Source organism: Zygotorulaspora mrakii, chromosome 1, assembly GCF_013402915.1.
Source record: "Zygotorulaspora mrakii chromosome 1, complete sequence".
Classification (NCBI taxonomy): domain Eukaryota; kingdom Fungi; phylum Ascomycota; class Saccharomycetes; order Saccharomycetales; family Saccharomycetaceae; genus Zygotorulaspora; species Zygotorulaspora mrakii.
This window is the reverse complement of record NC_050719.1, coordinates 1000347-1026815: the sequence shown is the minus strand read 5'-3', so window position 1 is coordinate 1026815 and position 26469 is coordinate 1000347. Positions and strand designations below refer to the sequence as shown.

The following is a 26469-nucleotide window of genomic DNA, read 5'->3' as shown; positions in this document are numbered from 1 at the left end:
TGCAGAAAATTTTATGTCACAGTAAGATTCGAAACGCTGTAACTCTAGTAAGATGTAGATTTTATAGTGTAAAACTTTAAAGAAATTCTATATGTACAAATGATGATAAAGGCAGTCTGCATTCCATACTACGAAAACTCAAGCTACTTCGCGAACTCCTTAGAACGATTTGCTAAAGAACGTAAGCCTTGAGCTACTACTGGACAATAATGATGAACCAAAATGTTGTTTTCCCATAGAATCGCTCCTTCTGCATTGCTTCTGAAGACATTATCAGCCTCCATGTTGAAATTTCCATTTCCAACCCTATCGTCAGTCGAATATAATGCTCCAACTTCCGGATACCTATTAATCAGTTTTTCCAAAAATTTCAGGAGAGCGATTGAGGTTTTTTCTGGCGTTTGTGCAACACATGTATATATTCTTTTTGTAAAAGCAAGTGCTCTCAGTTTTGTACCAGATCTTGATCTAAAAAATATGTGATCAAGAGCTTTCAGAAGTAGTTCAGCCGTAGTTGAATGATTCACCAAAGGCTTTAAAATTTCATTGTTGAGTGGATCAGCCAAGCGTAAAGACTTATGAGAGAGTTCTATGTCGGCATCCAATGATATGTATGGTAGCAAAGCATACAGGCCGTCAACAAACACCGAAAGATCTATGTGAACTTTCATTTGATTTTGATTCGATACGATGGAGAAAGCACCGACGATAAGGAGAACTGTTTTTCTGATTTCTGAGGGTGATAAAGCATCCTTTTTTGCATCTAGAAGAAGCTCTTTCATAACTTCTAGGAAATCGCCCAGAAGTTCGAAATTGGCCATGTTCCCAAACTTAACGAGACCCTCCAAGACGGGGGCCACAAGTGACGAAATTTCAAACTTCAGGGTATTCAAGTATAAGGAAAGGACCAATTTCAAAATTTCTCCTTGATTCTTTTCTCTTTCTTCAGCCGTAACTGCCTGTTCTGCTTTTTCCATTTCTTCCTCGATTTGTTTCATTTCTTTTCTTGCTTTCTTCTGCTTCTTTGATAAGTGTACCCTATCTTTCTTCTTCAATTTAACTTGAGAAGCCTCCTTTTCTGCCTTCGTGTTAGGATCATAATCTTGTAGAATATCTAGAGAAAGTAATATGTTAAGAACGGACTCTTCAACATTATATTTCCTCAGCTTTACTGTTTTACAAAGAATTTGAACAATATCAAATGAAATCAAACCATCATCGTCTTCGCTTAGTAATAACTCCAGAGTTTTGATTGTCTTTGCGGCAATAGGGTCAGCGGACAAATTTGGCTTACTGACGCGGCGAATTAATATTGAAAATACCTCCTTTCTGAAGTTGAAATGTGCTCCATTCGATGCTAGCTCATTAGCTGCTTGAGTGGCAAGGATACCCAAAGAAACTTTGACTTTAACCTCACTATTTGGGACTTTTGACAGCTTTTTCAAATTCTCGATATAGTTCTTATAACATGAAACAAGTGTCTGTTCAAAGTTTCTAAGTTTTGCAACATCTCTAGAAACTCTTTCTCGTTTCTCTGTTTCCGTCAGTGGCCTTATTCTGTACCCAGGTATGATACTCTTGAAAACCGGGACTAACGCCAACATCGAAAACTTGCAAGTATTTGGATTTCTTGATTCCGACATTCTGCAAAGACGCGACAATGACGAAACGTTTTCTTCAGGTTCTTCCATAATATTCTCCACCAACTCTGCGATTTCTTCCTTCAACTGGACTATCTTTTCTTCGGTGTCTACTTCCTCATTAGGTTCATCTCCACCATCTATATCTGAACCGCTATTATCAGAGGTCGCATCATCAGATGCTTCATCGGACTCCATATTATCCTCTTCATTCTTGGGGGAGTTCTTCTTTAGCATTTTTCTTTCCACTTTACCATTTATTTTTATTGGAAGACCTTCAACAACATCTTCTTCATATCCTTGTAGTTTTCGTGGTTTCATCTCGTAGTCCTGTTCCTCATCATCCCATAGCTTATCAATTGGATTTTGAGGATTTTGAGGATTCTCTTCATAATATTCAGTTGTATTATCCTCTGGAATATCCATTGCATTTTGAAACAGATGATTATCCAATAATGCATCCTGCTCTTTAATACGCTTTGCAGCGCGCTCTCTGGCAGCTTCCTGAGACCTCTTTCTCCTCGACATTTGGGACTACTACTGGTTCACGACACAACCGAAAGCAAAAACTAAGAAATCTAGTCTCATTAAAGTGTTGATGTGATGTGATGAGGTGAGATATATTGAAATCTAAAATTTTCATGCGAAGGAATCTCATCGCTTCGGACAAACAAAAAAGCAAGCCTCTCAAGACTAATATCAAAGTTAAAAGTAAGTCTGAATCGATTTTTGATTTTACTGCTCTTCGTATATACGCATGACAATCAAAATGATGAAGTTGATCAAAGTAGATCCCAGCACATCAAAGAGTACTAAGCCAGCGCCCTCATATACTTGCTTTAGAATGGAAACTGGAATCGGTAAAAGTGCAAAGGTAGATGACCGTTTATTCTGCAGCGCACAAAAGACTGAGTCTCCGATTATATTCCATAATGTCCATCCAAATTGCATTGGTGAACGCATTCAATCAAATGAGCATCAGTCTTTATCGTACGCTTTCAGCAATAAGTTTGGGAAAGAAGCAGGCCACTCCTTACAGGGAGTTGACGATAAGCTGTTACTGACTAAAAATGCAAATAATATCCCCCTGAGAATCAAGATTGATCCCAAATATCAAAATACTAATTTGACTTCAAATAGAAGTTTTGTTGGTGCATCCGACAACAATAGGAGAATAACATTTATCCCTTCTTCTTCGAATGGTTCACTTGTACCAATATTCATTTCTGATAACCTTCGATCATCGACATTCGCATCAAAAAACTCAATGAACAATAGTGACACTGCAAGAAGTCTCTCATCATCATCTACTTCATCGTCGTCATCGTCATCAGGATGCATTTTGAAGGAAGATTCCGTAAGTAAAACCACAAAAATATCGTACAAACGTCAGAATCGAAGACGTATGCGTGATCCTATGAACAGCAAGGATTTTACAAGCAAAACTACCAGTGAGGTGAAAAGACAGTTGGTGGCCTTCAATCGAGTGCGATGTAAATACGGCACTTTGAAGGCAATTAATGAGCCACAATCAATAGCTAAAAGGAATTCGTCGTTAGGTAAGTTTACTTCTGATGCAAGGATAAAATTGCGCAAGAATGGACTACGAACTGCTACAGATTTTTCTACTGGTACATTTAGAGTTAAAATGAGAGAAAAGGAAAAACTGTAGCTGTATGAGACATATGGTCAGTTACTAATCTAAGATTTTTCTCTCTTCCGTGAAGTATTGATTAATCACATTGACTTTTACTTACAAGTGTTATTGATTTCAAAAATGGTTTTTTTACTCATAATACTTTCATAGATAAATGATTATCATTTTATCAAGAATGCATCTTTCGGAAATTTGTATGTTTCTAACTACATGGTTTGCAAAGTGCTCAAAACTTTCTGTTCCATGTTGTTCAGTAATTCATCTTTCTCTATAGCATCACCGTATAATGACAACAGCTTCTTGACTCTCCTAATAGCTGTTGGGCCTTTGATGACACCCTCTCTGACAGCACCTTCGAAGACAACACGGGCGAATTGTATCTCTGCTTTCGACAAATAGGCAAGAATGAGAGATTCTGTTATCATACCTTGTGGTGATATGCTGGTCTTCGGGTCATTCTCATTACTGAATTGATCAATGCAATTGTTGTAGATTTCAAGAGACTCATCGACAGTGAACTTGGAGTTGGCCAATATTAGAGCACAGTATATATTTGCCAACATACTTGGATGTGCATCTGGCGGTATAAAAGCCTCCGAGTACCTCAGTAGAGTCTGATTTGAGGTTCTATAACTTTGAAATGCAAGAGCCAAGCACGTCTCGAACATAAGTTCATGAGAAAAGCCGGGATAACTTGTTAAGTAAGAATGATACAGCTCAAGACTTATCTTGGTATTATCTCTATAGGTGCCAAATATTCTCATCAACTTTTGAGCTACAGTAAAATCATTTCTGTCCTGTTTGTCAGTATGTATTTGATCAAAGAGCTTCAAAAATGCCAGGGAGCTATCTTGCGGTCTTGCTACCACATCAGGGACTCTCCAACTGGAGGGAATTCCCAATTTTAACCGGCTGACGTCCTGAATCAATATTTCTGCGTGTAGCAACTCGTTCTCGTTTCCCTCTATCGTGGCTTTCCGTCCTAAAATGTCAATAGTTTTGTAAAGAAGGCTTTTACTCTGCTTCAAAAGATCAAATGGACAGAATTTATTCAACAGAAAAATCTGAAGTGGTGTGACATTTTCATATCTGCTTTCGAAAACTTTTAGGGATGAAAGACCAAAAGATAAAATTGATGGTAAGACATAGGAAAGGTCGTTGTCTAGTGCATAAATGAGTAATTTCTCGATCAATTCTGGTTTAACCACTTCCTTCTGGGATATATTATCTAATAAGATTATGCACTGGGCCGCCGCTAGAGTAGAAAAGTCTCGCTTTTCACTCTTGTCTACTGCGTTAAGCGAAACGATACTTTCTAAGGCCGTAGCTAGAAGCTCATCTGAAAGTTTTGGGGCATACTTGAACAAAAGCTCCCAAGAGTCTAAAACTCTACCAGGGTTATTTCTGATGATCTCTTTGATTGAATTATAATTAGGTGACTCACCAATCTTCTGAAGCTCTTTGGAGTGAAGAGTGCTTATACCGTATTCGAATTTGCTCAATTTCTGGATAAGTGAATTGTGAATAAGAGATGCCTCTTTCTTCGACATGCCACTTTTCGAAATAATTTCATTCAATGATTGAGACAACTGATGTGGCTCCAAATCATCAAGATGCTGGGGTAACTGACTCCGCAATGATTTGAAGCATTGTTGTTCGAACAAGTCGACATAAACTTCAGACAAGTTAGGCCTCTTGGAATGCAATATTCTTAAACTCTGGCTGAGAAATCGCCTATTGATAGACATAGTTTGACGGCAACGTTTCTCTTTTGTTGATTTATAATTCTGTACATATCAACGCTCCTTCCATTTTTTTTCAGAACTTTTCAAGTGGGAAATATTCAATTAAAGCGCCGGCCGATGATCACGAAACATCCTTTGGACAGAATTTTAAACTAAACTATTAGTACAATTAAACTAAATGAAATCTATTCCGCAATGGTGGAGTAATGCATTTCACTAAACTAGGAGATAGCTGAAAATGCTGCAAAAGCTATAGACAAGAACAAATAATTTTCCTGCAGTTTGAACGGAGGCACCACCTTGGTAAATAGGGGAAGGGCCTTGCGAGCTCACCGGGATGTGCGCCAAAGAAAATGGCCTGATACTATTTGTAGTCTCAGTTACTGTGACAGCAGTCGCTAAGCTGTCCGTTATCCCGTTTGTGATTGCGGATGGACTGTTACTGTGAGTCGTCGATAAGGAGGAGTGACTTGTAAGCGAAGATGCAGAGGCAGTCACGGAAGAAATGTGTGAGAACCATCCTTCGGATGTTCCCAGTGTTGGAGAAGAGGAGCTTTTCAATTCTTCCATGCTTACCAAAGGACTTGAAGCCTCTGTCAACCTTGTGTTCTCGGTGACCGGGACCGTTGTAGGGGACATGGGTGAACCTGTTACAATTGTATTTGTGGTACTCATCGATGAGCTCAGTTGACCTGTGATCGTAATGATTTCAGTGTAGCTAGGAAGAGGTTTCATTGACTCAGCATTTGTTAAATTCGTGGATGTTGTGACGAATTTTCCTGTCTCAATGCCGATTAGGAATTGAGATATTGAGAGTGCAGTTCCACTTGACAATGGTGCTCGGCTCACAGAGCCAACTCTCCCAGTGGAATCCGTAATTACCGAGGATAAAGAGTTGGTAATGCTGAAAACCCCGTAAGTTGCTGTAAAGCCTGCTATTGTTGTGCTGCTTTGCTCTGTATAGGCTAAAATGCTCGAGGAAATTTCGGTAAAGGTACGATCAATTGACTCTGATTGAGACAAGCTGTACGAGTTTCCATGCAAGGTGGTTGTCTCAACAGTTGAATTTGAGACTGTTGCAACTGCTGTCGATGTACTCATGACGAATGATGCCTGTGTATCGCTAAATACACTTTCTGTATCCGAAGTATGCATATATGTCGAACTGGATGATGTTGAGGCGAAGGGGGAATATTCAGACTCCGACGAAAGCAAGTTTGACGTGGAAGCCGATGAAGTTGAAACAGTAGCTGAGAAAGATGTCAAAATAGATGGCAATCCAATTGATGTCGAATTTAGCACGGAATTGGATGGCGTGGACACTACTGGAAATCCTGGAGATGACGCCGGGATTGAACTTATGACTAAGGAGTTAAATGTTGAAGTGGAACCAGTTGAAGACGTAGTGAACGTTGATGTGAGTTTTGTTAAGGTAGAGTTTGGTGTTAAGCTTTTCCTGGATGACAGTACACTTGAAATGACGAAAGAGGGGCTAGAGCTTGAACTTGATGGATATACCATGGATGTACTTAGAGAGCGCGTATAGAGTGAAACCATTTTGCTTGTGGAAGTTCCAGACGACATTGAGGTCGATTTGGGCGCAGAAAGGTTCTCGGTTGATGTAGAGTCAGACGGACTGGCCGTTGAGCTCAATGCCGAGCTGCGGGAACACAGGGAACATAAAACTGTGCTCGTAGTTGTAGATTGTGTGAAAACAGAAGAAGAAGTAGTAGGTATCCTGACATGGTACACTATCTCTTCCGTAAATACGTTTCCACTTCCACTTGTTCCTGTAAATGTCGAATAGGTAGTGGTGAAGTTTCCCGTCCAACTGGTGGTCGTTGTGGTAAAAATAGTAGTGTTACTGAAACTGTCTACAGGAGTAGAAGAGCTAAGTGGGCTGACTGATGAAATTGTACTCGTGATAGTGGAAGAAATTGATGAAGATACCGTGGAGATCGTTTTTGAGGGATTAGAAGAGCTTGTCGGGCCGAGGGATTCAAAAAGGGACGACTGACTCGCAGTAGCGGATATACTTCCTGGAGAAATTGTTGGTGCCTCACTAGTAACAGAAGCGGTTGCGTATGCTTTCCCCTGGTATATAACATATTCAACAATTGTATGGAATTGAGTACTGTAAATGGTATTGTGGATAGTATCAGAACAGGTGTATTGCATCTGGACGTCATGTTGTACAGTGTTCACGCCCTCAGATACAGATTGTAAGGCGTTGATCCAGAACATTTCTCCAGAATCAGCCTCGTGAACTTTAACAGCAAGAGTATTCGACGAACATGACACCTCTGCATTGGAATCCTTATGCTCCAGCGGCAATAACCAATCGTTGAAGCTAGCTGCCATGTAGCCTTGAACTGAAGAACAATCCAAATTATAGTTGCCATCATTATGATCGTAGTTAATAGTCTGTGAACCTTCAAGTAAGTAGCCATTAGGACATTTCATCCCCAAGTAATAAGTTTCTAAACTATCGTAAGTAGTTGTGCGTCCTATTGTGTAGATATCCCCATCAAAACTGCCTCGGTCAAATGTTATTTCTGCTGACAGGTCTTCGGTTAGAGGCACATTCATTGTGCCAGAATGAAACTGAGTAGCATCTTCCAGTTCAAATGGATAAATCGAACCACCGCTGCTGAAGCTAAAAGAAAAGGTTATGGAGCCAGAAACACTAGAATATGAGGAAAGATCGGTAATTGCATTGCATCTAAAGTTTGTTGAATTATACAGAAAAGCAGCCTGCTGGGAAACGTAACATTCGAAGGCTTTGGTGCCATCATTTAAAGATACAATCGTGCTGGGATCATTTCCATCAAACTTAATACGATAAATCAAAGGAAAGTTCATGGTGAAGTGATCGTCTTGGTGAACATTTTCACTGATATCGAAATCAAAAGAGGCTGTCCAGCCCTGATGAGGGAACTTATAGGAAGTCAAGGGAGAATATTGCAGGCCCGAGAACGAAATTGAATCGATTGTTTTTGCTAATGCAATCCCTGCTAGCCATAAGAGGCAAATTGCTGAACGAATGGAAGTTGAAAACATTGTCTCGATGGACTGTGGTCTACAATAGGGTTGATATTGATCAATAATTTTTTAGGAGACGTATCGCAAAATAGAGTCCTCCAAAATCACGTCTCTTTTTATAACAATTAGAAACAATTCATTTACAGTTGTGAAGCTATGCTGGTATAGAATTGCAGGTTGAAAGGTTGTGAAAACGTTCGAGCCAGCTCTGGATGGTTTCATATTATCACACAGTAGTTACTCGAGCTATTCATTATTTTCAATTGAACTTTGATAGAGAGGACAGAAAATGAGTCAATTAAACAACCCTAATTGCGAGCCTAAAGTGGTTAATCATTAAAATAATACATGTGGTTAAGCTTCGCTCCTGAAACCATAGTTCATCTACCATTGAGGAAAAAGAGAGGTTCTCACAGAATATAAAACGCTTCGATTTCTACTTTACCGAAACTGGAGCAAATCTTTTCACATATTAATCATTTCAAAACCTCATCAGAGCTCTTGAAACCTTCTATTGATGAACCGTTGAGGAGTATTATTTTAAACATCGGTTTTCTTTCTATCTGACACACCTTCCGTTATAGGCCATCAATAGATCTTTCTGTGACAAGCAAATAAAGCCCATGGATGCAATCTGAGGCCCTGAGAGTAATTCAGGAGGACTTTATTTACTGGGAGGAAGCTTCTCCAGAGGGAATTTTTTGCGAAGTTTTGTGACAAGTTTTTCAGATCTTCATAACAGTCTGTTAACAGAGATTAAAAGTCAGCATCACCGGAATATCGCTAAAAATAATGCAGCATTCAAACAACGGCCACTCTGTATATTTGAACTTGTTCATACGCCTTTGCAGGTTAGTTTCTTGTAGTATTCTTTTTGGCACACTGGCCCTTTCCCTGAGAGTTAAGAGATATATATGAATTCAACCACTTACGCCTGGCATCTTTATTGTTATCTAGAGTTTAGATTCCTTCTCTCCTCGTCATCTCTAGGTGTACCAGCAAGAATGGACTTCTTAAAACTTTGAGTTAGAGCACCGACTGAAGTCAAAAGTGCTATTGCATCAACGTTATCGATAAAAAAGAATCAAGACGTGGCTTGCGATACGTTGCAGTCCAACTAACAGCAAACTCAAAGCTACAAGCTGTTCACCCAATACTTAATCATTTGAGAGCTTCAAGCATCCTTTGATGCAAGGCATCAACTGCTACAAAATAGGCCCCACTCTTTTCAATAGCATCAGCTGTGCTACAGCATTTCTCTGATGATGAAAACTGATAAAGCCGTCTTGATCAATGCATGCTAAAAGTGCTTACGAGATTTTAGATAACAAGCACCGTTCATTCCAAGTAGCCATCATATATATTGGCTGTCTAACGCTCTTGTTATTCCATAATTTTCAACTTATCATGTGATGCTACACATCATGATTGGATAGGGGTCTATTAGGAAGCGAATTAACAAGTTAGCGAATTGGAGTGATTTTGAAAATCACCAAAAGTGGCCTCTTAATGGTTGCAGCACCTGATAAAATTGCTCTGCCCAGTTGAACAGGAACACAGGAGGAGCTACACGGTCTCATACTAGTTGACTTCTTCATCCATGTCGGATCATAAAATATTCACTCGGTATAAAGCCAATGAAATAAGGGCAGAATTGCAGAGTTTCGAAGTTAAGAAATCAAAGGTAAGTGCTAACAAAAGGAAGGATGGATTGAAAAAGATAATTGCTAATTTAACTTTGGGGAATTACAATGAAATGGCTTATTTGGCTCCTGAAATATTGAAATTTTGGAAAATCGAAGACGATTTAGAAGTCAAAAGAATTTGTCACGAATATGTAAGATCGTTTGGAATTGTTAACCCTAAAAATACAGTGGAGGCCTTACCTTTCATCCTAAATGATCTGAAGAACAGAAATGAAAAAATACAAATTATGGCTCTGAAGACGTTAGTAGCTGTACCGTCTGCTGAATTTATTGATGAGGCATCCAGAATCATACCATCATTCGTTAATCGTCGATCCGTGCCTCCAGATGTCACTAGAACCGCCATTTACGCATTGAAGCGATTGGATGAAGTAAATCATGATAGAGTAGTGGAATGTTTACCATTTTTGTTGGAGTTGATCCAACGTGAAAATGTAGACCCCATTATTCATGTTGCTGCCTTAAACACACTAAATAGCATACATGAATCCAATCCAAATTTGCAGCCGCTCAAACTCAGCATGGAGACCGCTTTCAATTCATTAGATCTTTTACAGACTCTCAATGAATGGGACAAGGCATTGGTATTAGATGCTTTGACGATATCAGCTGTTCCGGGATCCCATGAGGATGCTTATGAAATGATTGATATTGTTTTACCTCAACTCCAACATGTAAATACATTTGTTGCGCTAAATGCTTTCAAATTCATCGCATACCTCTTGAATTACGTGGATAGCGTAAATGAAAGTCTGATCAAACGGTTTTCCAACTCAATTATTTCCCTACTGAACAAGCCACCGGAACTGCAATTTCTTGTTCTGCGAAATGTTATTTTACTGTTATTGAGTAGAGATGTACCTCTTTTGAATTTGGATGTTTCATATTTTTTCATTGAATTTACTGATCCTATTTTCATCAAGGATACTAAATTAGAATGCCTTTATTTACTAGCAAATGAGGAGACGTTGCCACGCATACTAGAGGAACTGGAGCAGTATGCCACTGATATTGATATTCAAATGTCTCGTAAAGCTATTAGAGCCATTGGTAATCTTGCAGTAAAGTTGAAGCATCATTCGGCTTCAGAATGTGTGACGGCCCTATTAGATCTTTTGGAATTTGGTGTTGAATATGTGGTCCAAGAAATAATATCGGTATTCAGGAATATTTTGAGAAAACACCCCAGTGAATTCAAATCCTGTATTAAAGACCTGGTCAAGTACACGGACTCTGTGCAAGAACCAGAATCGAAAAATGCAATGATCTGGATCATTACAAATTATTCTGACAACATGTCGAATTATTTGCAAATATTCCAGATCTTTTCGTCCAAGTTTTTGGAAGAAACATTAGATGTGCAATTCTCAATATTGAACTCAAGTGTCAAATTTTTTGTCAGAGATCCTAATCCCAAGACTGAAAAAATATGCATGCAAATGCTTAAAAGTTGTACAGAAGACAGTAATAATCCGGATTTAAGAAATCGAGCATTCATGTATTGGAGCTTACTATCATTAGCTCAAACGGATAAGGCCCACCTGCTGTCAAATGAATCCTTAAAAAATATTTTGGATGGTGAACTACCAGTCATTGAACTAAACACAAAACTTGATCCAGTGATCCTCGAAGAGCTAGAGTTAAACATAGGAACAATTGCATCTATATACCTGAAACCTGTTTCGCAGATTTTCAGAAATACTCGGCCAAGGTATTTGTTGCCAAGTCCTGCGTTAAACAAGAGTAGGGGACAATTAAAAATACTACATGACACTAAAAATTGGAATAATTTAGAATCGCTAGATACTCTACACGAAGATTTTTCAAATAACAGATCTGACAAGTCAGCGCACAAAAAGTCAATGATGAATGATTACGACAAGCCAGCAGAAACCGTTAATCAATTGAAAGGTAAAAGAAAATCAAGCTCAACAAGTCCTTCGAAATTGTCACGTAAGCCTTCAATGTTAGTCCGGAAGTTATCAATCAGAAAACCATTTTCCTAATGCTATTCAAATCAAGAAAAAAACTTTACATTTTGTATGATTTATTCCTTTTTTAATAAAGTAAGACTTTCACAGAGCTTTTTTTGTTCAAAACAGTTCTCAAGACTTTGCATAATTCCTTAGTGTTCTCACATTTGAGCAAGGTATTGTTTTTTGGATCTAAGTAACTGGCATCTAGTATGATATCCAATTTATCTTTGCCTTGGAAGAATACATCTGTTGCCTCCAGTAATTTTGCCATTCTTGTTGGAGTAGCAATGAAATATTTGACCGCTTGAGGTGTATCTTTTGATTTCACTTTTGTATGTACATTAAAACACTCCTCCACAGAAGCAAGGTCATCTTTGAATTTATTCTTAGCAAACAGCTTTAAGCAGTTCTTGCTACCACCTAAGCCTCTGAATAAGTCGGCTACTCTTATGTTGGACATTGAAAGAATGATACATTTTGGTGCTTTTGAAAATTGCGTCATAAAAACTGTAAAATTGAGTACATCACGATCCTGATCAAATTTCTCAGTAGATAAAAAATCTGTCCTCTTAAGGTACATTTCATTGAGCTCCAATGGACTTAAATCTGGATTATTCTCCCGGATTGACTTTGCAAAATACTCTGTTATAGCCTCAGGTGAGGATTTTGGAATACTTTTCTTCTGTTCGATATCGTATTCAATTTGTTCTCTTTTCCTATCGTGGAACTTAGAATTCATTAATTTTTTTTTCCTTTTCGAAATGGACTTTGTATCATCAGCCTCTATTGATCTCTTGAGTTTATTCTGAACGTCCTCTTCCTCTTCTTCAGATGTGTTCTTGACATTTTTGAGTACAACCTCTGCTTTTCGTTCACGCTCAATTTGAATCTCAGGTTCTGATTCGTAATCATAGTCCACATTACCATCTAAATCGTCAGAATTGGACATCTTATCTTTGATTATATTCTTCAGAAGAGAGGTGATGGGATGAGATGAGATGTCTAAGATTTTTCACTTCCAGCTAAACTTCAAATGACATTTTGAATCATGTGATTAATACTAAAGCTACAAAGGCAATATTTGCAAAGCATATATATTTACTAATATATATATCTGAAGTTTCTATTTTCAATATCTGTAAGATCCAAAAACTGATATTTTTCGACGGACTGACCTTCTTGTTCCTTATCCCTTTTTTCATTCTCTTTTTTCGAAATATAGCCTATATATAACTGAACGGGAACACAAACAGCTTGAGTGACTAATAACGCAATCTTTGCTGGAACGTATCTTGGAGCGCTATTGGCTCTGAACATTTGTGGTGCAACGATAGCTGCAACATTGTATGCAATAATTGTAATTGCATTTCGGAAGATTCTTTTAGAGTATCCGGACGTATTGCAAGAGTTCCAAATGTAAATATTTGTGATTGTGCAGGAACCACTGTATATCAAATAAAGCGCTAGAAGATTACCAATTTTATTGGACAACGGTAAGCATAACATTACGATTGAACCTATTATCGCAGGAATATACATTGATGTGGTGACGAGAGTAATTTGGCCCCACCGCGCGATCATCTGTGTTGTGATAATGATAATCATGGCGGTAATTACACCTATAGGTAACTGCAATAATGCAGTCTCCTTTGAATCAAAACCAAAGGTTCGCGTGATGGTAACTGAAAATGTGCCGATTGCGCCGGTCGATATTTGTGAAGCCGCAGTGATGAATAACATTGGCCAGGTCAATTTATCATGTAAAAGTAGCTCTTTCACTTGGGCTTTTTTAAACTTTTTGTTTTCTAAACCTGTCTGGTTATCTCTGATATGTTTCACCACCAAAACTTTCTCCTCTTGATTTAAAAACCATGCATTTGTGACATTGTCAGGCAAATATAAATAGGTCAAAATACCAAAAGCAACAGTAACTAGACCAACAACAAGAAACATAATTTGCCACGACGTAAAGCTCTTTCCGTGATAATGCTGAAACCCAAAGGAAATTAAGCCGCCAACAACGTAACCAGTACCGGCTTGTGTGGCCCAAAATCCAATTCTAGCACTTTGTTCGGCTTTTGTGTAGTACATACCGCTTATAGCAATACATCCCACCGCACTTGACGACTCAAACATACCTAACAGAGTACGTACAATCATCAGGGAAGCATAACTCTTGCAAGCAGCATGACAAGTTAGCGAAATGCCCCAACATGTAATAAAAACTGCCATAACTTTTGAGATCGGAAACCTTTGGATCAAAAAAGTCACAAATGGTTCCATAAAGATATACGACGCCGAAAAAATTGTACTCAGATTGGAGAACTCATTGCCTTTCAAATGATCATTAATACCCATAGCTGCTGCATAGTTCAGCAACGCCTTATCCAGAAACATTAGCAGATATGTCACGCAGAGGAAGGGCAAGATGAAAGTGTCTAACCTGCGCAAGACATTCTTGGGCAGATCACACGCACCATAAAAAATTGCTCTGTCTCTTCTACTCTTTTTAGCATCTTCTGAGACGTCAGTGATCAATGTATCTTGGTCATCATCCAACACAAAATCCTTGGCGTTGGTATCTTTTAAAAACCTCAAAGCGACGTCAATGTTCTCCTCATTCGATGAGGTGTCATCAACAGAAGATGATGATATATTGGTAGCACCTTTGGTATTTTCTTCAGATGAAGTCTTCGAGTATACCTTTTCGAGATCAGGGCTTGTCATTCTAGCGAAGCTTTGCTGGTAAGTTGAAATCAGACTAAAAAAGAGGCGAGCTATGAATAGATGAGAGAGCCTTATCCAAAAACTCCAACCTTTTATACCTTTGCAACACCAGATTTACCGTAGATCAAAAACAAATCTCTCAGCCACTACCTCGCAGTAGTAATAATTACGTATTCCCTTCTCAATTATTCTTTGGTACTCTAGTACTACTTCAAGCTGTTGAATACATTGCTTAACTACTAAGAACCAATAAAGTTTAGGCTATCGGCCGATACCTCAGGCTGTTCGTATCGATTCATTTAGTATTTCGGAATATCAGCATATCAATCTGCAAAAACGCTAAAAGTTTTTCAATTCTAATACATTTAAAGGTTTGAAAACTTGATGCAATTTTTGACATGATTTTCGAAGATACCGATTTTCGGCGAAAAAGAAACTACATGAGGGCTAAGAGGTGCTTGGCCCTAATGGAAAGAGAAAGACAGACACCTATCGTTGTATTCGGTATTGAAGTGAAGAAGCAGGTTTCTGAGCTCATCGGCGAATTCTGAGTCTTTCCAGGGGTATCCAAAGGTTAGCGAGATGACGACTGTCGCGGATTTAGATTCAGATGAAGGTGAGAGTATCAAAGTATCGTCCAGAGACGTTAGAAGGCAGAGGAAACAGATAATAGAGGATGACAACGATCAGAGTGGTGGACAAACTAGTGAGGATAAGAGACGTAGACGGGAGAGACGAAGTCATGGGAAGAGGAAAAAGCTCTCGAACAAGAACCTGCAGGGTGCGAATGGGGGATACGCTTGGGAGGATGAAATCAAGAGAAGTTGGGACTTAGTGAAGGTGGATGATGACGGAGATATGAGTTTACTGGCAGCAAGCATCATTGAGAGTCGAAAGAAAAGAACAGCGCAGAAAAATATCACTCCCTATCAAAGAGGCATAATTCGTACGATGGTTCTTGTCTTGGATTGCAGTGAAGCTATGTTGGAAAAAGACATGAGACCAAACCGCCATGTTATGATGGTTCAATACGCTATTGATTTTGTTCACGAGTTTTTTGACCAGAATCCGATTTCGCAGATCGGTATTGTGAGTATGAGGAATGGTCTTGCTCAGCTGATTACGGCAGTTAGTGGTAATCCACAGGATCATATAGATGCTTTGAAGCTAATGAGGAAACAGGAGCCGAAGGGCAATCCTTCTCTGCAAAATGCGTTGGAAATGTCAAGGGGATTACTGCTACCAGTGCCGGCACATTGTACCAAAGAAGTTCTCATAGTGTTTGGTTCCTTGTCGAGCGCCGATCCCGGCGATATTCATCAGACCATAGCGTCTTTGGTTCAAGAATCGATTAGGGTAAAAGTGATTGGATTAGCGGCGCAGGTAGCCATATGTAAGGAGCTTTGCAAACAGACTAACTATGGAGATGAGAACTTTTATAAGGTGCCACTTGATGAGACGCACTGTAAAGAGCTATTTGATGAAGCTGTCGTACCGCTTCCTGTAAATAAGATTAACAAAGGTTTCACATTAGTTAAAATGGGGTTCCCAACAAGGATTTTTGAGGAGTCCCCAACTTTTTGTTCATGCCATTCGAAATTGACTTATGGCGGTTACATATGTCCCAATTGTCACAGTAAAGTATGTTCATTACCTACAGTGTGCCCCTGTTGTAACCTCATGTTGATCTTATCTACACACTTGGCCAGATCATACCATCACTTAATGCCGTTAAAAACATTTAAAGAGGTTGCAGCCGATAAGGATTTCCCTACAGAGAATTGTTTTAGTTGCCAGCTCAAATTTCCAACGATAAAAAATTATAAAACCGGCGAACTTTTGACAAGTTCTCGTTATAGATGTGAAAATTGTCACAAGGATTTTTGTATCGACTGCGATGTATTCATTCATGAGACTCTACATAACTGCCCCGGCTGTGAGTCCGAACCAGTTATAATGTAACCTTGTTTCCGCTTTGTATGATTCCAAATAATTACATTATTATTTATATCCGTGTTGTCTACAGACTTATATATACTGTCACCACCTCCCCGTACTTTTTGTTTTTAGAAAAAGATCCGTCCCCTTGAAAACAAAAAATTGAGCTAGATCATTTGTTGCTTCTTGTATCCTATTTTCTTTTCACTTAATATTATTAACACTTTTCGCATGTAATTCCGGTTCCTGTCGGTTTTCTGCTATGAAGCTTAGGCCTGTTTTTGGTCTCACTTAATTTTGATTGTGATGAGCCATTGCTTGAACTTCTGATTCGGTGACTAGATGAAGAATGCTTCATTTCGGGTTTCACTGGAATCTTGGGAGATTTCTTCATCGAAAGTCTTTCTGTCATTCTACTTTGACCCTCTTTCCATGCATCAAAATCGATCAACGCTTGCATACATCCCCATTCATTAATTTTTTTACTTAACCAATGTAAATTGACTGGTTTTGTTAAATAATCGTTACAACCTGATAGCAGTGCATTCGATTTCACACTTTGTGAATCAGATGCTGTGAAAGCGACTATAATTACAGGTGCCTTTTTAGTCGGTTTATCGCTTTCTACTTTGGAAGATCCTTTTTTCTTCTCCAAGTCGCGTATTTGCTTGGCAGCCTCTGTTCCTGATAATATAGGTAGTTGCAAATCCATGAAAATTAAATCTATATCGCCTTCCTGCCATTTTTCTACTGCTTCTTGCCCATTTTTGGCAACTTTGTAAGATATTTTATGCTTCCTCAAAAATGAACACAGGATTGTCTGATTGATAACATTATCTTCGACGATAAGAACAGTAATATTTGGAAAAACCTTTGTGTTTGTTGATGTTGAATTAGTAGTCCTATCAGGTATTTGGGTATGGGGGCCAAATTCCGATGTTGGGGGTCGAGATTTTTCATTACCCAACTCCTTGAAACTAACAGGTGAGGCCTCCATTTTATGCCTTTCAGATTCCAGTAGTGGATGAATTAGTCCTACTTCATTTTCGTCCAATGGTGCGTAAGGTGGAATAGTCAGTGTAAGTTCTGGCTTAGCACTAGCTTTGGGTGTTGAAACTTGAGATGCAGGAAATGGTGCGGAATCATCCTTTGGGCTATTTTCACTAAAATCAACGTCCCCTGTATAGCCTTTCGGGAGCAGCAGAATAGCAGGTTTGGGGTGTTCAGAGCTTTGTTCTGTATCTTTAAAGCTTTGTGACTCTTTCAAAAGCTGTTCTTCGTCTGTAATGAACTTAAATTCACGTCCTGTCTCTTCTTGCTCTGATTGACTATTTAATAATTGAGGTGCCTCTGGTTCATCTACTATGTTCAAGTCGGGTGGCGGTGGAGTATGTAAAGAAAATTCATCATCCTTACCATTTGGCTCATCAGATTCCAATATCTGTCTCGCAATTTCTTCATTGGTGGGAATAAAGGTCGCCACATTTATCGTTTCCAATGGTGTTGCGGGGATATAAGAATCCTCATAATTATTCGCTATAACAGATAAAGCTTCCGAAGACCTTTGCGAACCCATATAGCCGAATAAATCAGCATATATATTAACCACCAATGCATCAGGTTCAAATATTATCTGCTGTTGCTCTGTATTTGGATCCAACGCATCCCTCTCCGTAATCATTTTGAAAGGTTTCTTGTATATACTAATGTGTCTTCCCCTTGCGGTGTTCAGAGATGTGCTCAAAGGCATAGGTACATTACTGAACTCCGATCTTGATTGCTGATAGCTGTGCAGATTACAATATGGTAAAATTGAGGAATATCGTACCAGTGGTGATCTTGGTATCACTGCAGCTATACCGGAGCTATTCGACCGTGATCTGTGCGGACTGCCAATGGTGCTTGCGGTATTTGTTGGATTCATGTTGCTTGGCTTATCGAAACTGAAAGGAGGAGATGGAGTCGACTCGGGAGGTAAAAAGCGTCTGCTTCTATTCAGAAACGAATCAGTTTCTATAGGGCTCGTGGCACTTATTGGCGTCTCATCCAGCTCAGTACTAGTACCATATATTCCTATAGCAATTGAGGTATTATCAACAAATTGACTCCATCTACTAGGGTTCAGCCTTTCCAATAATTTAGTCTTCAAGTCATCAATTGTATCCATTTCATTGAACTGAATCGAAATTGGCTGATTGATGTTGTAAGGGTTACCTTCGATCTTGACCCAAACCTTCCACGGTAAGGCCGAGCTTAGAGGCCTGCTAGCATCTGTTGGAGATCTTTGTTTGATTTTCGCTCCACTTGCGATTTCATTCATTCTTCCCTCCTCTCCTGCTGATGCACTTTGTTCCAGGGATACTCACTTATAAGGAGCCAGAACTAAATAAGAGAAATAGAGTAATAATCAATAGTATTGGACTCCAGCAAGTACTTTCAATCTATTTGGCACAATTAAAGATCCTAATTGGCACTTTTAACGCACCGACAACTTGTAAATGTTTTCAATGTTGAATCGGAATTCTTGCTTTAACTGCGAAATGCTTCTCTTTTTTGATTCTCTACATTTCGCTTCAAAACAGAAAATGTCTATTAAAAGAAAAAAACCATCCAGTGAAAGTAATAGTGTTGAAAGTTATATAAATCTCAGTGATAAACTTTCTCTATGCTCTAGTGGATGTCTGAAGATACCTTGGATGTTTCAGACTCGCTAGATATTCTATCAGAGGAGCAGCTATGTCGATATCTCTTGCAATTCATATTTGAGTGCAGAGGCATCTGTCACGAGAATTTACTACTGTCAGCATTGATGAAGGTACAGGAACGATGTGTGAATGGTGCTGAGAGCTCCAGTTGGTCGGTTGAACAGTGGCAATCGCGGCTTGCTGAACTTATCAACAAGTGGAACGTTAAATTAAGCCTTTTGGACTACAAGATAATACGGGTAAATCACGGTATTGGTAAGAAATGCGCATCGAACATGATACGAAATTTGGACAATTTTAGCTTCCCCGATAGCAATCGATTTTACGTCTACGTCAATAGTAAGACAAGTGACGAAATGAAGTTAGCCACACGTTTCAGTGCTCGAGAAATTGAGTTTATCAAGTGGTCATTAGAGCGAATAATCTCTGCAGGTCTCAAGATACATGAAGGTATTTTAGATGACGACGACGCATTAGTAAAAGAAATAGATCTCATTAGAAGGAGCGTGACTGGCTCAGATGTGCCCAGGTGGGACAATTCGTGTTCTTTTACTGTAGGTTCTATGGAGCTTTCCCAATACGGTCCAATGAATGCTTTGGAGATTGAAGGGCTCATAGAGAAACTTATTCACTTGAAATGGTTCTACAAGAACCGCCGGGGAGAGGTTGGAATGGATTTGAAAGCGATTGTTGAGCTTGAGGACAACTTGATTGAATCCTTCCAACTGGTGCGATGCCCAGTTTGTGATACACTAACACTGCACGGAGTTATGATCAATGGTCAAGAAAATCAAAGTGCTACGTATTGGCACGCAGATTGTTATCAGCACTACATCACGCATGTGGGGCACGATTATTTGGGGACATCATTAATTACAAACGGAATATACGTCATATAAGAGCTATCTTTGCAATGTATTTACAGCATGAATAGAAATATTACTTTCTCAAAACCTTTTTCTCTAGGAAATCTTTAGCCTCATTTATCTTTGTAGCCAAATAGGGAGATCCACCCTTATCAGGATGGTTAGTCAACATTATCTTTCTATGTACCTCTTTCAGTTTTTTCTGAGTCAGATTATTTTCTGTCAAGTTTAGTATTTGCATAGCTTCCTTTGCATTCATCTTGGGATCGAATCCTCCTTTGAGAAATGTAGTACCTGTTTTGCCTCCATTAAGTCTCGTTGATATGGATTTGTATGCTCCCGCTGCTACGTACAAAGTAAAAAAAGCGCCAACGCCTGTCCATATCGGATGTCTACCCATGGAATCTAATGCTTGATCAAAATACAAGTCCATTCCAGACTTCTCAGCCGCTATGGGCTGCTGTTGAGGCATGCTGACGCCATTAGTTGTGTTAAAATCCGATTTAGTCTCACCCGGTATTGGCAATTGCGGAATTTCAATAGATCCCGCATTGTTGTTTCCGTTACTCATGTTTGGCTTTCACGACACCCCCGAGTTCCAATAATTCGGCACTCTTCTATTTTTATATATCAAAATCCTTCGAGTTTGTTTGTTCTCTTATTTTCAACCTTTTCAGTGAAAAAAAATTTTTTCCGTATTAGACATGAAAAGAGAAAAGCTACAGGCTCATCCTCATCTCATCGCATAAGTAAAACTAAAAAATTATCCTTTGAGAGTGCATCTAAAGTTGATCTTGAATCTGTGAGGCAGTTGAGTTGAAGACTAGTATATCGTACTCCTTTAAAGTTTCCAAAGATGAGAATTTATCAATGTCATTTCTGTTCGTCACCGGTATACCCTGGTCATGGTATCATGTTTGTTCGTAATGATGCTAAAGAGTTTAGGTTCTGTCGTTCCAAATGTCACAAGGCATTCAAACAACGTCGTAACCCACGTAAGTTGAAATGGACGAAAGCGTTCAGAAAAGCTGCTGGAAAGGAATTGGCTGTTGACTCTACGTTGACTTTTGCTCAAAGGAGAAATGTTCCGGTCAGGTATAACAGAGAACTGGTCCAGACTACATTAAGCGCTATGGAGAGAGTTGAGGAGATTAGACAGAAACGTGAAAGAGCATTCTACAAGAATAGAATGAAGGGTAATGAAGAGAAGGACTTCTTGAGAGATAAGGCTTTAGTTGAGGCTAATCCAGAGTTACTAAGAATCAGAGAGGTCGAAATGGCTCACAAATTGGCTCAAAGAGAACAACAAGAAATTGAGGAAGGTGAAGCCGGAGAAGAGGAAGAGGAAGATATGGAAGTTGATAGTGAAGAAGAGGAAGAACAGGAATCGCAAAAGCAAAAGGTCTTATTGAAGAACAAAAGGAGAGCATCAAAGAAAATTGCATTCTAAACAAACAAAACGAACAATGGAATAAACTTAAATCAAAAAAGGGGTTTTGCTTAGATAAAACTATAATATTGTATACTAATTCTTTATATTTTTTCTTTCTACAAGAGTGATTTACAGTTGCAAGTGAATCAATCCCACGTCTTGACTATAGCATCATTTGGTAGTTTTCTGAAGACGCCAACGAACCCTCCACCAACGACCCTGGTGCCAACTTTTGGTCTCATTACGATACCTTCCGCTCCAGATTCTCTTATAAGAGATCTTCTTAAATCCCATTCTCTCATACCGCCCCCGCCAGATCCGGGGGTTAATTCATATGTCTTGGTTAGCGTCAGTTTAACGCCATTCGTCTTTACGAAGGACAAACAATCCCAAATTTGCGTAATGCTAGGAACGAATACAATCAAAGGACAATCCAGATACAATGCCTCGGAAAGTTTCGATAATTGTAATTCTGGTGAAGGCATATCCAGAAAGACCCCGCTTAAAAATCGGTTTGCAGATTGCGCCAATCGCTCGCGATAGTATTTTGCATCTTCACCTTCGAGCCAGTCGTTAGGAGAATTCGTAAGGTGGAACTCTACGTCTGGCCAAAGGATACCTTTCTCATAATGCTTTACATTTTGCATTCCAACATTTAGATGTTTGGCGTTCTTGTCCAGCGAATGTAGAATTGCACCCCTTGTCAGGTCATTTACGCCATCATAGTAGCAATTGGCGCCATGAACCGCTTTCAGGATGTTTAACGTTAATGAGCCATGCCCTGTACCGCATTCGAGAAATTGTTTTGGTCTTTCTACAAGGCTTATCGAGTGTACACTCGAGCCATTTTGTTGTAGTTTGTCGTTCAAGAAGTTGTCGAACGGATCACCTAAATTCAACCGCTTATATCTCGAAGGTGCTTGTAAGCTTTCCAATCCGCACCAATTACTACCAGTCTGTTTTATTTGAGGATGATGGACCAATATGTCACTCAACTGTACAATGAGTGCCGCATCGAGAGAATAGATGGGTTGTGCTTCTCGTCTCCTATTTACAATGTATTCTTCGAGAGTTGGTTTCACTATTATATACTTGTGGTCATTCGAAGATACCACCAGGGATCTGTAATTCTTACCGATGATATCGTCATGAGCAATAGTTCCGTTACCGCAATTTAACTGAAGACTAGATTGTAACGGCTTCGAAAGGTGAAAAATGTGCCCAGGCTTTGACAAGGATCTCGCCAACACGATGTCAAACTTCTCGAATGCGAATTTCATATCAAAAGAGCTCACGACCTGCCTGCGAGCTAGTAAACAATCTCAGCGACCGTAACTCCTCAAGAGTCAACAATTGCACGTTCAGCACTTCAAACATTCTTATCTCTTTGAACGTGACGATGCCAATATACGCATCAATCGCACACCCATCTTGTAAAGGTGTGGATAATTGCTTGTAAACGTCGTACCCTACAATTGCATCAATTGAGCATTTTTCAACCTCATAGCTGTGATCATCATAGAGCTCTTCAAGGCACCCAATCACCAACTGACAAACGTAGTGCGTGTCATTTAGAATCTCCTCGATCTCTAGTAATTTTCCAAATACTCTGTACCGTACAGAAGTAGATGGTGGCAGCTCTTTGAGCTCATTCAGTTTGTAGATAATTCTACTCATCGCAATAGGATTCACCTCAATGTCTAGCGTGCAGACTGAAACATGCCCTACTCACAGAATCCTTTTACGCTCTTCGTAGAGAATTGTTTCTTATTGAGTTCCCTCCAGAGGACTTTTTGTACAGCCAAGATTCTTTTCTTTTGAAGCTCGATTATTTAAATTTTGATCAATTTCACGGACTTTTAAATGAATTTAATTCTTGTCAACGTTTGAGTACATATCCAACGCGCGATGAAATATCGATCGATGCCAGCACTCTGTTCGACAAACTACCTGTTGACGAATAGTCGGTGAGTACTGAGAGGGTATTTGCTAGGGCTTCGTCAGCAGTGGTTTATGGTCCAATTTTTATGGTTGCCTTTCGAGACGGAAACCTAATGAACTTTAAGGTTGCACGGTTCAATTGGAAAACTTGAAGTATATAAGGGGGGTGTTAGGATAGTATCTGAGAATATTCTTGCAATGCTCTTCTTTCTGCTTGTTTCCTAATAGACCAGATCAATTCATTGATTCTAACAAAGCAGAAACAATTCAAAAATGTCTACTAACAAGATTTCCTTCTTATTGAATTGGCAACCAGCCCCATACCATATTCCAATTTACTTAGCTCAAACTAAGGGCTACTTCAAGGAACAAAACTTGGATATGGCAATCTTGGAACCAACGAATCCATCGGATGTTACCGAATTGATTGGTTCTGGTAAGGTCGACATGGGTTTGAAAGCTATGATCCATACTTTGGCAGCCAAGGCTCGTGGTTTCCCAGTTACTTCCGTTGCATCCTTGTTGGATGAACCATTTACCGGTTTGTTATACTTGCAAGGTAGTGGTATTACTGAGGACTTCAAGTCTTTGAAGGGTAAGAAGATCGGTTACGTTGGTGAATTCGGTAAGATCCAATTGGACGAATTGACTAAGCACTACGGCATGGTACCAGAAGACTACACCGCTATTAGATGTGGTATGAACGTTGCCAAATATATTATCGATGGTAAGGTCGATGCTGGTATTGGTATCGAGTGTATGCAACAAGTCCAATTGGAAGAATACTGTAAGCAGAGAGGTAGACCAGCTACTGATGCTAAAATGCTAAGAATTGACAAGTTGGCTTGTTTGGGTTGTTGTTGTTTCTGTACCATCTTGTACATCTGCAACGATGAATTCTTAAAGAAGAACCCAGAGAAGGTTAAAAGATTCTTGAAAGCTATCAAGAAAGCTACTGACTACGTTTTGGCCAACCCAGAAGAAGCTTGGAATGAGTACATTGACTTCAAACCTGAATTGAAGAATGATTTGTCTTTCAAACAATTCCAAAGATGTTATGCCTACTTTTCCTCATCTTTGTACAATGTTCACCGTGACTGGAAAAAGGTTACTGGATATGGTAAGAGATTGGAAATCCTTCCACCTGATTACGTTGCTAACTACACTAATGAGTATTTGTCTTGGGCAGAACCAGAAGAGGTCTCTGATCCATTAGAAGCCCAAAGATTGATGGCTATTCACCAAGAGTCATGCAGAGATTGCGGTGGTTTCAAGAGATTGGCTTTGCCAGCTTAAAGAGATGTCCTTTCATGTCTATTTTTTTATCTAGAAAACGTTTTTTTAGCTTTTTTTAATGAATTGAATTATCTCATTATAAAACAGACTAGTAAGGAAGTTGCAAATGCAGGTATAACTTTCAACTATTTCTCTAGGAGTTTATTTCGAATAAACCATAAACATCTGTATACCATCTGACGTTATGTGACAATAACCTGCTTGACTTGTTGGTAAAGGAAAATAGCTCCTCAATACTAAAGAGAGCTGAAAATGCACCACCCTCAATTACAACCATCTGAAAGGAGATAAATAAATGTTAATGTAGTCGCGTCCAGTCGCTCCCACAGCAAGAATGTAAATGGCAGGACTGTACAGGCTTTATAGGCAAGGGAAAGATGTTTTCAATTCTGTCGCCAAAGCAGTTCTCAACTTAGTTACGGTGCGAAAGCGCCCAGGATCAATTCTTAATATTTGTAAGTAATTTGCAATTGCAGTTGGAGGTCCGTAACTGCTAGCAGAATATTTAAAAATTATTAATTCACTCTAAGTATTTTTTGTTTTGTACGTTTTGCTGCTTATAATATATTTTCGAAAGTGGCATGTTGGTAAAAGCCCAATACTACAAAAAATAGTCAACAAAAAAAATGCACATATGGAGGTTTTTCGATATTTCAGTAATTGGCGCTCGCAATCTTGAAATTCTGATATGAGTCTCGTGAGACACTTCGTCTCAATTACTTCAATATTGTAGACTTTAATTTACAAAGACCTTAACTTATTGTGGGTTTGGAGCGTGCACTGCTTAGAGATGATGTCCGGGCGTTGCCAAGAAAGCACCAAATTTCTCAAGTAAGACGATGACATATATGCATGAAGCCAAATAGTGCCAAATTCTGTCAACTTGAATGGATCGTGTTCTGCTTCCTTTGTAATACACTTTAAAAAAGGAAAGTCTGCATCTATAGTAGGATAAAAAAATCGTCAAGTTTTTGGCTTGTTTTCCACTATTGAGACATCAAAGATCTTCACCTTAGCAAGGATATATCTCGTCATAGCCTGCTGTTATTTTTTTCAGTACGCTTTTTGGCCACCCTTCTTCTTATCGGGCACAGCAGCTCCATCAAAGATTTACGCCGTGCTAAGCTGGATTGAGGCTCTGCTTAGCTGCTGAATTGTGGTGAGCGCTCACCATTGGAGTTCATAGTCGTTGTTTAGGTGCTTATCCACTTAAAAAGATTTAAAAATTAAAAAAGAAAACGACAACTGCAGGACTCGAACCTGCGCGGGCAGAGCCCAAAAGATTTCTAATCTTTCGCCTTAACCACTCGGCCAAGTTGCCTTAAAAATCATTATTATGTCCAGCGTAACCAAAAATAAATAATGCATGCAGATATATGAAAGAGGTGACTTATAAGCATCAGAAACAAGACAATTGGTTTGTAAAACAAAATAAACGAAGCCAGATGAAGCCCTAACAGAATATCAATTGATACTGGAAAGATATCGGATGATAATCTATTGCAGGACGTTTACGATTCACGAATCTGACTACGAAGGAGTCTATGGAATGAACACGAAATAGCAGTTGTACTGTGGATTCTATGGGGCTAGAAATGGTGTGATGACGATGAAAATTCTTCACTCGTCGTCCTCTCTTATGGTTCAATAGGTGCAAAATGTTAGGTATAAATACTAACGTAATTTCAAGATGTTAATCCAAGTTCATTTAGTTTTCTCTCAATTCATGATATAGAAAATCAAGGAATTATATATCTCTATAATTGAACATCATTATCAATGTCAAACCAAGTTACTA

General features: G+C 39.1%; 15 protein-coding genes and 1 non-coding gene across 16 annotated transcripts; 6 read left to right on the top strand and 10 right to left on the bottom strand.

The window, feature by feature from the left end:
• Window positions 1-143: 143 nt before the first annotated feature.
• NOC3 (Noc3p) lies at window positions 144-2168 on the bottom strand (the record flags this gene model as incomplete). Its single annotated transcript, XM_037286413.1, has 1 exon — window positions 144-2168. One exon carries the CDS (start codon window positions 2166-2168, stop codon window positions 144-146), a length of 2025 nt encoding a protein of 674 aa, XP_037142308.1.
• A 229-nt stretch (window positions 2169-2397) lies between these two features.
• On the top strand, window positions 2398-3312 carry HG535_0A05200 (uncharacterized protein; the record flags this gene model as incomplete). The annotated part of the gene is made up of 1 exon (XM_037286412.1): window positions 2398-3312. One exon carries the CDS (start codon window positions 2398-2400, stop codon window positions 3310-3312), a length of 915 nt encoding a protein of 304 aa, XP_037142307.1.
• A 191-nt stretch (window positions 3313-3503) lies between these two features.
• MRX12 (Mrx12p) lies at window positions 3504-5045 on the bottom strand (the record flags this gene model as incomplete). The annotated part of the gene is made up of 1 exon (XM_037286411.1): window positions 3504-5045. One exon carries the CDS (start codon window positions 5043-5045, stop codon window positions 3504-3506), a length of 1542 nt encoding a protein of 513 aa, XP_037142306.1.
• A 213-nt stretch (window positions 5046-5258) lies between these two features.
• Window positions 5259-8102, bottom strand: SAG1 (Sag1p; the record flags this gene model as incomplete). The annotated part of the gene is made up of 1 exon (XM_037286410.1): window positions 5259-8102. The coding sequence occupies one exon, from the start codon at window positions 8100-8102 to the stop codon at window positions 5259-5261; it is 2844 nt and encodes a 947-aa protein (XP_037142305.1).
• A 1582-nt stretch (window positions 8103-9684) lies between these two features.
• On the top strand, window positions 9685-11796 carry APL1 (Apl1p; the record flags this gene model as incomplete). The annotated part of the gene is made up of 1 exon (XM_037286409.1): window positions 9685-11796. One exon carries the CDS (start codon window positions 9685-9687, stop codon window positions 11794-11796), a length of 2112 nt encoding a protein of 703 aa, XP_037142304.1.
• Window positions 11797-11848: 52 nt separating this feature from the next.
• Window positions 11849-12715, bottom strand: CMS1 (Cms1p; the record flags this gene model as incomplete). The annotated part of the gene is made up of 1 exon (XM_037286408.1): window positions 11849-12715. One exon carries the CDS (start codon window positions 12713-12715, stop codon window positions 11849-11851), a length of 867 nt encoding a protein of 288 aa, XP_037142303.1.
• A 152-nt stretch (window positions 12716-12867) lies between these two features.
• Window positions 12868-14493, bottom strand: THI73 (Thi73p; the record flags this gene model as incomplete). Its single annotated transcript, XM_037286407.1, has 1 exon — window positions 12868-14493. One exon carries the CDS (start codon window positions 14491-14493, stop codon window positions 12868-12870), a length of 1626 nt encoding a protein of 541 aa, XP_037142302.1.
• A 582-nt stretch (window positions 14494-15075) lies between these two features.
• Window positions 15076-16455, top strand: SSL1 (TFIIH/NER complex subunit SSL1; the record flags this gene model as incomplete). Its single annotated transcript, XM_037286406.1, has 1 exon — window positions 15076-16455. The coding sequence occupies one exon, from the start codon at window positions 15076-15078 to the stop codon at window positions 16453-16455; it is 1380 nt and encodes a 459-aa protein (XP_037142301.1).
• Window positions 16456-16648: 193 nt separating this feature from the next.
• On the bottom strand, window positions 16649-18751 carry SSK1 (mitogen-activated protein kinase kinase kinase SSK1; the record flags this gene model as incomplete). Its single annotated transcript, XM_037286405.1, has 1 exon — window positions 16649-18751. The coding sequence occupies one exon, from the start codon at window positions 18749-18751 to the stop codon at window positions 16649-16651; it is 2103 nt and encodes a 700-aa protein (XP_037142300.1).
• Window positions 18752-19108: 357 nt separating this feature from the next.
• Window positions 19109-20035, top strand: NSE1 (Smc5-Smc6 complex subunit NSE1; the record flags this gene model as incomplete). The annotated part of the gene is made up of 1 exon (XM_037286404.1): window positions 19109-20035. The coding sequence occupies one exon, from the start codon at window positions 19109-19111 to the stop codon at window positions 20033-20035; it is 927 nt and encodes a 308-aa protein (XP_037142299.1).
• Window positions 20036-20075: 40 nt separating this feature from the next.
• On the bottom strand, window positions 20076-20573 carry PAM18 (Pam18p; the record flags this gene model as incomplete). Its single annotated transcript, XM_037286403.1, has 1 exon — window positions 20076-20573. The coding sequence occupies one exon, from the start codon at window positions 20571-20573 to the stop codon at window positions 20076-20078; it is 498 nt and encodes a 165-aa protein (XP_037142298.1).
• Window positions 20574-20858: 285 nt separating this feature from the next.
• RLP24 (ATPase-activating ribosome biosynthesis protein) lies at window positions 20859-21452 on the top strand (the record flags this gene model as incomplete). The annotated part of the gene is made up of 1 exon (XM_037286402.1): window positions 20859-21452. The coding sequence occupies one exon, from the start codon at window positions 20859-20861 to the stop codon at window positions 21450-21452; it is 594 nt and encodes a 197-aa protein (XP_037142297.1).
• A 128-nt stretch (window positions 21453-21580) lies between these two features.
• HG535_0A05090 (uncharacterized protein) lies at window positions 21581-22714 on the bottom strand (the record flags this gene model as incomplete). Its single annotated transcript, XM_037286401.1, has 1 exon — window positions 21581-22714. The coding sequence occupies one exon, from the start codon at window positions 22712-22714 to the stop codon at window positions 21581-21583; it is 1134 nt and encodes a 377-aa protein (XP_037142296.1).
• A 1-nt stretch (window position 22715) lies between these two features.
• On the bottom strand, window positions 22716-23111 carry HG535_0A05080 (uncharacterized protein; the record flags this gene model as incomplete). Its single annotated transcript, XM_037286400.1, has 1 exon — window positions 22716-23111. One exon carries the CDS (start codon window positions 23109-23111, stop codon window positions 22716-22718), a length of 396 nt encoding a protein of 131 aa, XP_037142295.1.
• A 537-nt stretch (window positions 23112-23648) lies between these two features.
• Window positions 23649-24671, top strand: HG535_0A05070 (NMT1/THI5 family protein; the record flags this gene model as incomplete). Its single annotated transcript, XM_037286399.1, has 1 exon — window positions 23649-24671. The coding sequence occupies one exon, from the start codon at window positions 23649-23651 to the stop codon at window positions 24669-24671; it is 1023 nt and encodes a 340-aa protein (XP_037142294.1).
• Window positions 24672-25910: 1239 nt separating this feature from the next.
• Window positions 25911-25992, bottom strand: HG535_0Atrna2S. The gene has a single exon. It is a non-coding gene; the product is annotated as a tRNA-Ser (tRNA).
• Between the last annotated feature and the right edge of the window lie 477 nt (window positions 25993-26469).